Source organism: Rhinolophus sinicus, chromosome 8 (assembly GCF_057876585.1).
Source record: "Rhinolophus sinicus isolate RSI-liver-muscle chromosome 8, RSI-T2T, whole genome shotgun sequence".
Lineage (NCBI taxonomy): Eukaryota > Metazoa > Chordata > Mammalia > Chiroptera > Rhinolophidae > Rhinolophus > Rhinolophus sinicus.
The window spans coordinates 34,686,390-34,697,773 of NC_142508.1; the positions used below are offsets into that span (position 1 = coordinate 34,686,390).

The 11,384-nt window shown below is 50.0% G+C and overlaps 1 protein-coding gene across 7 annotated transcripts in view; it reads right to left on the minus strand.

Moving 5' to 3' along the window:
* The window catches only part of LOC109438650 (leukocyte-associated immunoglobulin-like receptor 1), a 20,325-nt gene extending 9,592 nt beyond the window's left edge, over positions 1-10,733 (minus strand). Inside the window, exons 1-10 of one of the 7 annotated variants that reach the window (XM_088800010.1) lie at positions 10,517-10,733; positions 10,030-10,065; positions 9,487-9,573; positions 8,428-8,751; positions 3,715-3,825; positions 3,577-3,619; positions 3,460-3,497; positions 3,197-3,249; positions 1,895-1,936; positions 991-1,124 (exon numbers count right to left, since the gene is read on the minus strand). In XM_088800010.1, the coding sequence (XP_088656136.1) occupies positions 1,089-1,124; positions 1,895-1,936; positions 3,197-3,249; positions 3,460-3,497; positions 3,577-3,619; positions 3,715-3,825; positions 8,428-8,751; positions 9,487-9,573; positions 10,030-10,065; positions 10,517-10,700 (954 nt within the window). In that variant the 5' untranslated portion in view covers positions 10,701-10,733 and the 3' untranslated portion in view covers positions 991-1,088. Of the gene's footprint in view, positions 1-990; positions 2,649-3,196; positions 3,250-3,459; positions 3,498-3,576; positions 3,620-3,714; positions 3,826-8,427; positions 8,752-9,486; positions 9,574-10,029; positions 10,119-10,516 lie in introns of those variants that run through there. The other 6 variants (XM_088800012.1, XM_088800009.1, XM_088800008.1 and 3 more) reach the window with 6 other exon arrangements.
* Between the last annotated feature and the right edge of the window lie 651 nt (positions 10,734-11,384).

Here is an 11,384-nt window from a genome sequence, read left to right on the forward strand (position 1 = left end):
TCATCCTGGGAACCTGGTGCCACCTCTTATGTGAGGTTTCCAGGGTCACCCAGGACATCAGTATCCACTAGCAAAGGGAAGAGCAGTGAGGACCTTATGTGGAGGGGTTTATGGGCCAGGGCTGGAAGCAGCTGCATCAATCCTGCTCACACACTGGCTAAAATTCATCCCTGGACACGCCCAACGCCAGGGAGGCTGGAAAGGTGGTCTTGCTGGAGCCCAGGAAGGGAGGACACCATGCTGGTGAGCAGCCACAGTCCTGTCACACAGGGCACCTGGGGGTAGGCATTTCCCATCTCCACTGCCTCTTACCCAACCTCCTCTTAGTGGAAGTCCTAAGAACACAGCAATTCATCAGACTCTCAAACATCTGACAGTTCAGAAGCTGGTGTGAGAAGGAAACACTCCTGCAGGAGAAAGTCAGAATTCACAGAGAAGTGTTCAAGCCCAGAGGAAGCCCATGGGCGGACGCAGTGTTGAGGTTGGACACTGAAGACAGAATAATGTCCCCCAGAGGTGTCCAAGTCTGATCCCTGGAACCAGCTGGTGTGTTACCTTATGTGGCCAAGGGGTCTTTGCAAGTGTGATTGAGTTAAGGATATGGAGATGGAAGACCCTGGATTACACAGGTGGGCCCAGTGTCATCACCAGGGTCCTGTGAGAGGCAGTCAGGAGGGTCAGAGACAGAGGGAAGGAGATGTGATCACGGAAGCAGGAGTCCTAGTCAGAGAGTAGGGTTTGAAGAAGCTGCAGTGCGCCTTGAGGATGGAGGAAGGGGACACAAACCAAGGAATCACCTAGACGCTGCGAAAGATGAGATGGATTCTCTCTGGAGCCTCCAGAGGGAGCGCAGCCCTGCGGACACCTTGATTTTGGCAAGTGAAACTGATTTCAGACTTCTGATGTTCTGACCAATAAGACAATAAATTGTGTTGTTTGAAGCCACTAAGTGTGTGGTAATTTGTTACAGCAGCCACAGGGAATTAATACTCTCATTGTAGGGGAGGAGTTTATTGCACACTTATTGGGAAGAACAGCATCCAATCCCAGACTTAGAGGGCAGTGGCCAGGTGAGGGGTGAAGCTCAGTCAGATCAAGGACGATGTCCGAGAGGTGGATCGGTACTGTTGTGTTTGGAGAATGTATGGTGTCCAGTGGGGATGAACCCAGGGTGTGGATGGGAAGTGGGAACTGCCATGTTCCTCCGAGTAGGCTAAAAGCCTGCGGGCCTGTCCTGTGCAGTCATGGCCTTGCTAATCCCTCGCCCAATTCACTCATGTGTCCATGAGTGTGCACGTGTGCGGGTGTATGTGATTGTACAGTGTGTGCATGTGTCTCTGTGTGTCTGCATGCATTCATCGGTGTGTGCATGTGCATTTGTAGCTGTATGTGTGTAGATGTGTTACATGTGTGTGCATGCATGCATCCATGGGCATGCGCAAATGTATGTTTATATAGTGTGTGCATGTGTGTCTGTGTCTGCATGCATTCATCGGTGTGTGCATGTGCATTTGTACCAGTGTGTGTATGTGTGTAGGTGTGTTACATGTGTGTGCATACATGCATCCATGGGCATATGCAAATGTATGTTTATACAGTGTGTGCATGCATGTTTGTGTGCATTCATGGGCATGTGCATGTGTATGTGCATTTGTACCAGTGTGTGCATATGTGTAGCTATGTGTACATGTGTTTGAGTGCATGCATTCATGTGCATGTGCATGTATGTGGGGTGGGTGGGGTGTATACTCTGCACCTTCACCAGCCACACATCCCCTCAGACATCTCCCTCACTCATCCCTGAGACCCAGACTCAGATCAGAAAACACCGATGACTTTTTTTCCCTCACTAAGTTTTGAGCATCTGTGGAGGCAGAGACTGGGGAAGAAGTACCTGTGTACCCCGTCTCCTCATGCAGGGCTGCTGTGGCTGCGTCTGTGAAAACATTTACTGATGAACAAGGTGAAGCAGGATTCAGAAAAATGGGGCCCCAGCTATGAGTTGCATAAGTACAGCCCAGGTTCAAGGTCAGCAACTGGACTCGAGGAAGGGCTTCAGAGTCAGCTGAGGAGAAAATGGTTAAAACAGTCTCTGGGGAAAGCTGGGGATTCACAGGGCATGTCTGGAATCAGCTGGGTGACTGTAGTACTGTATCTGTGTCTCTGGAAACAGCCAAGTGACTGCAGCTGGGTGTCTGGAAACTGCTGAACAACAGCAGCTGGGTGTCTGGAAACAACCAGCACCTGTAGCTGGGTCTCCGGAAACAAGTGCTACATGGGAGTTCCAAGCAGCTGGTGGATCCCAGGAGGGGCTGCCTGGTTAATGAATCTCCTAGATGTTCATTAGGTCTCCAGACTCCAGCTCTCGTCTCCAGGAGAACTGACTGGAGGACATTCCAGGAAGGGATGGTTTCATAGGGAAGCCCTGCAAGTGGCTACTTCAGACTTTTTCAAGAGCGACTTCCTGTGTCTCTAGGTGCAGAATACAGGTGGGCCTGAGATCAGCGTCTGGCAAGGGCTGCATATGTGTCGGAATCAGCCGTGGGCTCCGTGGCCTGTGGGGACACAGCTCTGGCCGCCCTCAGTGTGAGGGCCTGGTGGTCCAGCTGGGCATATGTCACCTCCTGGGTGTCTCCTGCAGCAGGGCTCTGAGGGAGAGACCCAGTATGGCCGAGGGTGAGGGGAGGGGGCAGTGGGAAGGGAAGATGGTAGCAGCCAGCCTCCAGGTGCACCCCTGCCCCTGTGATCCCACCACTGTGATGAATCACCATTGTGTAGATCCTCCCACATAGAATCAGAATTGGTCTGTGACCAACAGATACAGCAGAAGTGAGGGCATGTCACCTCCATGGAGAGGCCACAAAAGACATTGTGGCTTCTGTCCTTCCCTCTCTGCGATGCCACCCTTTGGGGGAGGCCGGCTGCCATGGAGAAGCTCATGGGAAGAGGAACTGAGGCGTCCTGTCCACAGCCCTAAGAGGACTCTGTCTTGGCAATTGAACTTTCCAGCCCAGTCAAGCCTTCAGATGAATGCAGCCCTGGTCATCATGACAGCAACCTCATGAGAGACCATGAGCCAGAACCACCCAGCAAATCCACTTCCAAATTTCTGGCCCAAGAAACAGATAATTTTGTAAAGCTGCTAAAGTTGGGGAAGTTGGTTACGCAGCAGAAGGTGACTCATATAAGGACTTACTGGGGTGTGCGTCTCCCTGTCCTTCTCAGGAAGGTGATCAACTGTGGCAATATCTGGAGGGGAAAGGACAATGGTCAGTTCTCTGGGGTGGAACTTGAAAGGCAAATTTGCCTGAAACCTCACACATTCAGATTTCATCCTCGACCTCATCTAGAACATCACAGAATATTCCCAAATGTTCCTCCTCCCCCCATTACATCTTGAATGGCACTGAATACCCACTTCCCCTCTCCCAGGCCTGTCGCCGCTCTTTGTCTCATTACCTGGTGTCCTCTCTATGATGTCAACAGCTGGGCTGAGCCTGTGTGGAAAGAACAAGTGAGCACAGGGGGCTCCTGGAGAAAGAGGACTGGGTGGTGGGTCGTGCCCAGGGGCCTCACCTCTCCTGGGGCCTCTGCTCCTCACTCTTGTTGCTGAGGGGCCCTGAGGACAGTCAGAAGTGTGAATTAGGAGGGGGGCTGTCTTCCCAGCACCCCAAACAGCCTGCCAAGGTCACCCACCCTGTCCCTGAGACCTACCGTGTTTTCTCTGATGCTGACGGTGGACTAAGAGGAAGACCAGGAGGAGAAGACAAAGGAGGAAGGCCACAGAGACCCCAGCGAGAACATAAACATACTCTGTCGGCAGGCCTGGGAGAGGAGGGAGGTTGGAACCAGAGAATCAATACTGCATGCATTGATTGAGTACCTACTGCATACCATGCATATGCTGGGTGCTTGTCATGTACACACACACATATATAGTCTCTCACACGCATGGTAGTCCTGCAACATGGGAATCATTATTCTCATGTTACAAAACGGGTCCAGAATGCTGACATCCTCTGCCAACAGGGCATTGACAGAGCTGGAATCTGACCAACACCAAAAGCCCACTCTTTGCCCCCTGTCCCCAAGAGGCACACACCAGGTCCATGGTCCATGCTCCTCTCTGCCCATCACTCACCATGATTGTTACTGTCACATGAACGTGTCTGCGTGTCTCTTGGGGTGAGGAATCAGGAGGACATAGGTCAAAGGCCCAAGCTGGACAGAGGAGGCTCTGAGTCTCCTGGTCCTCCCACAGGGGTCTTAGAGCCTTAGCTGCACCAGCCACGTTTCAAGGGCCCAGTGGCCACACCTGGGTAATAACAGTCTCACTGAATGGCACAGACAGCCATTTCCTTTCTGCAAGAGGTTGTGTGGGACAGCGCTGCCCTCCACCCTTTGGCATTTTATACAGACCAACACTCGGTAGGAATGGGGAGGCACCTCCCTTTGCTGACCTCCTTCTGGTTCCCAACCCAAGTGCAGGAACCCCATCTCTGATTTCTTGTTTATCACAATGGCCTCTGATGAGGGTGGAACTGCCCTTCTGTGAGTGAGGCAGTCAAGACCGGACGTCCCTGTGTTGCCCCTGCAGTTAGCCGGCGAGTTGATGGAGCACCAGCCACGGTCTGGTCTTGGCGCATGCGCTGTACATCCATCACCTCCTTTACCATTCACCTCCTCTGCGCAGTGCGTATGACCACGTATTTCACAGGTGTCAGACGGAGGTCCTGGGGGCTCCTCCACACAGGGTTGGAGCCTCCGTGGTCCCTGTCTTGGAACGGAGCTCCAGTCCCTCCCACTGGTCCAGGGGCTGAATTCTCAATATGCTTTAAGAAAGGCAGGAAACTTCACCTCCCTGAGTGCCCTTCTGTCAATACCTTGTGCTCGGTCCACAATCCACCACAATTTAAAATTATATATATATGCAATATATGTGTAATATGTATAATACATTGCAATGTATTTATATAGTTGTTATGTACTGTATAAATATTTTTATGTAATTATAAAAATGTATATATATTTAAAATTATGTGATTTAACATATATGTATAATTTAAATTACATGTAATTTAAAAGAACTTACAGTATATGTTACAAAAATATGTCTATTACACATTTATTATATAATATATGGTAATATTTATGTTAACATTTACATATGTAAATTTTAGTAATGCATAATATAATGTATAACATAATATACAAAAATGTACTTTATATTCATTTGAAATGATATATGAATGCATTTTATTATATTAATTACATTACTCATATTTTGTTAATATACAATGTAAATGTATACCCTAACAAAATGTAAATTATAGATCTGAAATTTTGCATTGTAAATTATATATTTACAGGTAAATACCCAAGAGAGGGATTGCTGGGTCATATGGTAATTCTATTCTTAATTTTTAAAGGAACCTCCACACTGCCTTCCATAGCGGCTGCACCAGTCTGCATTCCCACCAACAGTGTATGAGGGTTCCTTTTTCTCCACAGCCCCTCCAACACTTATTAGTTATCCTGTTGATAGCCGTTCTAACTGGTATGAGGTGGACCATTCCCACAAGGGGGCGACGCAGAGCCGCAGACAAACCCTGAGGTCTGGGCTCTGTTCCACCCCTTCAGAGCCTTGTGCCTTTGGACAAGAAACTTGACCTTCGTTTCTGCACATCCAAAAAAGCGGAGGCTCTTAGGGATCAGACGAGGACCTCCCTCATTGGCTGTTGTTGGCATAACAGCTTTCACAGAGCCTGACACAGAGTTAGTCAAACATGTAAGTGCTATTCTCTTGGTCCTTATGAATGTTAGTGACACCCAGTGCCCTGCGGGTGGCAGCCCCTAGCTGTGGCCCTTCACAGTCCCTAATCCTAGCCTAGGGCAGAGGGCTGGGCCCTGGAGCCTGAACCCCAGCAGAGGCATCCCCCCCAACCCCAAACCTCTGCAGGCCGAGGTCTCTACTCATCAGCGGAGGAGGGGGGCGCGCTGTGTGTGTGAGGGGGTTGGAGCTGCCGCCTGTGGTGACTCCTGTGAACCGAGGCAGGAGAAGGGCTGAGGTATGTGAAGGCTGCCTGGGGTCTGTCCCCCTCAGCCTCCTAGTGAGAAAATTCCGTGAATCTATAACATAATGAGACTTAGCCAGTTTGCAGTTTAACTCACTGCATAGCTCGCTGTCTAGCCACCTGTTATTAGACTTAGTTTGTTTGCAGTTTGATCCATCCTGATGTTCATCCGTTTGCTCTTTGTTTCTCCCCTCGCTGATTAACTGAAGAACTCTGTTCCCTTTCTCAAGGCCACCCATGTCTCATTTATTAACAACATCCTAACCTAAAGAGAGCAATTTCTTAATCCTCAGGCGCCCAGACACCGGACAATGGAATCCAATCTACAACTTCTTGCAGTTTTTACTGGTGATGCATTGAAATCCCCAGGTCTCGATGGCCGAGTCCGAGTCTGGAGATAACATCATCTTCAAACAGACCAGACCCCAGGAAGGATGTCAGCCCTCAAACCTGCGTGACCGACTCCCTATTTCCTCTGTAAGAAAAAGCTAACCTGCAGTTAGTGCAGCTGTCCACTCTCAGACTCTGGACTCTGCCCTGGCGACTCCCCACCCCACCAGTGTTTCTCTCCTCACAACTTGTGGCAGTGTCATCTTTGGACACTGCCATGGGCATTCTCTCTCTGCCCTAACTTTAATAAAAACTTCCTTTATAGATTCTGTGAATGCTTTCACTTTTTATGAATGACCAGAGGTTAATTCCACATCACAACAAGCCTGGCCTCTCTGCACACTGAATGTCCACTCACAGGCCACATGTGGCCATCACTCAGTCCCAAAAGACACCCTGAGATTCCTCATAAATGGAGCAGGGCAGGAGGCAGGAAGGACCCTCTGCTCTACACATCACTGCCTATGCTTCCCTTTATGACATGTGTGTGTGTATATATATATATGTGTGTGTGTGTGTGTGTGTATATATATGTGTGTGTGTATATATATGTGTGTGTATGTATATATATGTGTGTGTATATATGTATGTGGGTGTGTATATATATGTGTGTATATATATGTGTGTGTGTATATATATGTGTGTGTATGTGTGTGTGTATATATGTGTGTGTGTATATATGTGTATATATATGTGTGTGTGTGTATATATATATATATATATATATATATATATATATATATAATACAGTTAAGTTTGCAAACTCACCCTAGAAAAAGTGCTACATACCTCATTGCTGAATATCACTACAGTCACCTTCGAAGTGCTCCCCCTGGGAAGCTATGCACTGACACCAGCACCTAGTCCACCCTTCAAAGCCATTTTGGAACTCTTTTTCTGGAATGGCCATCAGAGCTGTTGTTGTATTACCCTTGATATCTTGAATGTCATCAAAATGTCTTCCTTTCAATATTTGCTTTATCTTCGGGTAAAGAAAGAAGTCACTGGGGGCCAGATCAGGTGAGTAGGGAGGGTGTTCCAATACAGTTATTTGTTTACTGGCTAAAAACTCCCTCACAGACAGTACCCTGTGAGCTGGTGCATTGTTGTGATGCAAGAGCCATAAACTATTGCAAAAAGTTCAAGTCGTCTAACTTTTTCATGCAGCCTTTTCAGTACTTCCAAATAGTAACCTTGGTTAACTGTCTGTCCAGTTGGTACAAATTCATAATGAATAATCCCTCTGATATCAAAAAAGTTTAGCAACATCATTGCAACAAGTTTGTGAACTTAATTGTCAGACCTTCATGTGTGTATATCATATACACACACACATATGCTGGAGCGGTGGACACCCCTCTCACCTCCCACCACCATGCTCCTCTTCACCTCCCAGATTCAGCAAGGAACAGCTCGTCTGAGTCCCTGGGAGGACTGGAGGGGTGTCGGAGTGCCCCGATGGACCCTGAGTTTAGACCATCTCGGGGGCTGACCACACACAGGGCAAGGACGGCCTCAGCCGAAAGGGGCCTGAAAGCACTGTCCTGCTCTTGTCAGGGCCCCCCTGTGAGTTGCCCAATGGATGGGGGACCTCACCACAGGGGACATGTGGCCTGGGCCTCCCACAGAGTGGAGCTCAGTGGAAAGGAGGGTTTAACACCATCCTGAGCAAAAGGACACATGCTCCCTTGAAGGGGGTCTGTCCCCATCGGATCTCTGGAAGCCCACTCCCCACCCAGCCCAGCAGGGCCAGCTCCCTGCCCACCCGATGCTGGGCTGAGTGTCCAGGCCATCATGGTGTCCAGATGGGGCCAGAACTCCAGGGCCCTGAGCCTGGTGTGAAGGCCGAGGGACATGTGTGCAGATGGGCAGGGGAGCCAGAGGGCTGGGGGTCCCCAGGAGGGCAGGGAGCCTGTGGACAGAGGATACAGCTGGGGACAGTGTCCAGGGACCTGGCACAAACCTGAGGGCACAGTGGAGACTTCCTCATCTGTCAGCACCAGTTCCAGGGACTCACTGAGCTCAGACCACTCGGACCCTTTCTTATAGAGACAGCGATAAGGCCCAGCAGTGACGTCACTCACTGCATGGATGAAGAATCGGGCCTCCGTTCCCGGGGATCCATGTTGAGACGTGATTTTCTGATCCGTGTATGTAGATCTGTTCTCCTTCTGCTCCAGGCGGAATGTGTGAGCCCCAGCAGGGCCCCGGCACAGGATGGTCACAGGCCGCCCCCGGGGGACCTCAGGGCCTGGCTCAGCTCTGATGGAGGGTGGGGGCAGGAGCCCTGGGAGGAAGCAGAGCAGGACCTCAGGTGCGTTCTGAGGAAACCACCACACCTCACAATTCACCCATTTTAAGTGTGTTCGATCTGTTTTAGCAACTGTACAGAGTTGTGCATCCATCACACTCCAATTTTGGAACATTTCCATTATCTTCTCCCCAAAACCCCCCAAGCCCATTACAGGTGGGTGTGAATTCTCATCACTGCAGAGTTATTTCCCCACAGGACAAAAGGACCCCTAGTTTTGGTCACATCTTGGACTTTTCTAGGGTGGAGCGGTAGGTGTCAGAGCAGCCTGGGGGCCTGGTTATATCTACCTGCCCACGGCCACTTTCTAGGGAGACAAAGAGGGCTGGGAGGAAGGCACAAGATGAGGACGACCAGGTCATTGGGGCGACAAAGGAAGCAGGAGTCTGAGTCAGTAGGAACGATCTGGGCCTCCTGTCTCCAGGGCAAGTCCTCTGTGCAGCGCCCACCTCTGTTCCCTCTGTATTGTCTACCTTCTTCTCAGCCTTATTTCCATTTCCTTGATATTGAGGCTTTTGAAAAACCCGTGTGTCTCAACTAGGCTGGGGTAGGGGGTGGGGAGGAAGAGAGGCTTTGTAGCCCTGAAACAGGAAGATGGCATCAATGTTATGCAGTCCGGGATAGAGACAGGCAGGAGCTGGCAAAAGTTCATTCATTCATTCATTCATGCATTCATTCATTCATTCATTCTGTGTTTCCTCCATGTCTTACTTCCTATCTCTCCAGTCATGGATGCCCTCCATGTGCCATTGGGTCCACAAGCACGAGAAACACACACAGGGTCCCTGCCTTTGTGGGCTGAAACACAGAAGCTGATTAAAGAATTGTGCAAATCCACAGCTACGCACTGTGATACATGCCCGCGGGTGAGTGTGGGAATGTCAAGGCGGTGGAGGCAGAGCTGCCCTCCTCTGGGAGTCGGAAGGAAGAGGCACTGAGCTGACACCCAGGGCCAAACGTGAATTACCCAAGCTGAGCGATAGGGGGCGCCGGGCACTCAACAGGGAGATGTCACCCTGGGTGGAGGCCCGGGGTCTACCGGGGAAAATGGTGTTTGTGAAAGTGAAAGAAAGCCAAGGTTTCTGAAGACAAGTGAGTCAGGCCGCGTGGGGACAGACAGACGCAGGCAAAGAGATCTGTGGGTCTCATTTTATCTGAAGATAAACTGTGAGAGGACTCTAAGGAAAATAATATTTTCCCTGAAAATAAAATGTATATATATATGAAAAACGAAATGATTAAATGTAGACTCACCATTTTGCATGTGAATCATCTGGCCCAGGCAGAGCGCTGGAAGAGAAGCTCAGTGAGGAAAACGCCCAGCCCCTGGTTTCCTCACAGGGCTGCGGACAAGGGGCATTTGATGGAGCCGGACGTGAGCCCCCCGTAGCTTCCAAACCACCCTCCTCAACATAGTATCTAAGCACAGTGTTTCTCCTTGCCCTGAAAGTCTCAAGATGAACCCCCAGTCTCCTCTTCCAAACAGGTCCTCCTCCCCCAGTCCTTCTTCCAGTCTGAACTAGTCCCCACCCCCAGATACCAGCATCTAGGGCTGAACCTTCCATGGTCAGACTTAGGTCTGGGCCACAGCTGAGGGGGCAGACCCCCGGAGGGGACCACTTTGCTCCCCCAGGGTCCCAGAGTCTCCTGGACTGGACTGAGGACTGAACAAGGACACAGACCCTTCCCCAAGTCCCACCCCCTCTGTCCCTGGAAAGCGGATCCTCCATTCGAGACTCACCCAGGCCCAGGATGGTGGTGGGGTGAGGGGCCATGGCCACCCCTGCTGCCTGTGCCGTCCTGGAGCCAGTGGGTGCAAGGACGGAGCCTGCAGCTGACAGAAGAGGACAGGATGTGTTGGCCAGGGGCCGTCTTGGGGTTTCTACATCAACTACCTCCCCCAAAGGGGAAGCACACTCTCCCATCCTGTCCACTCTTCCTGCTGATGAGACAGAGGGAGGACCTTGGCTTCCGTTTCTTTCCTCATGCTCAAGTGAGGCTGATCTCATCTCCAATGAACCCCCTGGGTGTGGACCTCATTGCCATCTACTGGGCAAGGAAGAGCGTGGATTTGTGCCACAAAGTGACTTTGCCATCAGTCCCAACCCTGCAAACTAACCATCTGTTCTTGGGCATGGTGACGCTACTTTATGGCAACACGTCCTCATATTTAAAATGGAAGTCTAAACTCTCCCTTCAAGTATTTAATGTTATGTTACATGTTAAATTCCCAGCAAGGTACAGAGTGCATTAAAATGTCCTACTAACACGGGTTCTTTCCCCACCTTCTCCCAGTGGCATTAGAACGAGAGGAATAGGGTGGCCCATCAGCATATGAGAATCCTAAGGGCCCCAGGTTTGGGGCCAATGGGGCATCCAGCTGGGTGCTGGGATAAAAGTCCAGATCAGGGAGGGTGATGGCGTTTGTGCATCACAGAACTACAATGACAATCACATTGCAATATAAATGCATCAAGTCAATACGTTGTACACCTTAAACTTACACAATGTTCTATGTCAATCATATCTCAATTTTAAAAAAAAGGTGATTTGGCATCAGAATAGTTGACATATTGCAGAGAGACTCTGGCATGGTCACTCCATGTTGA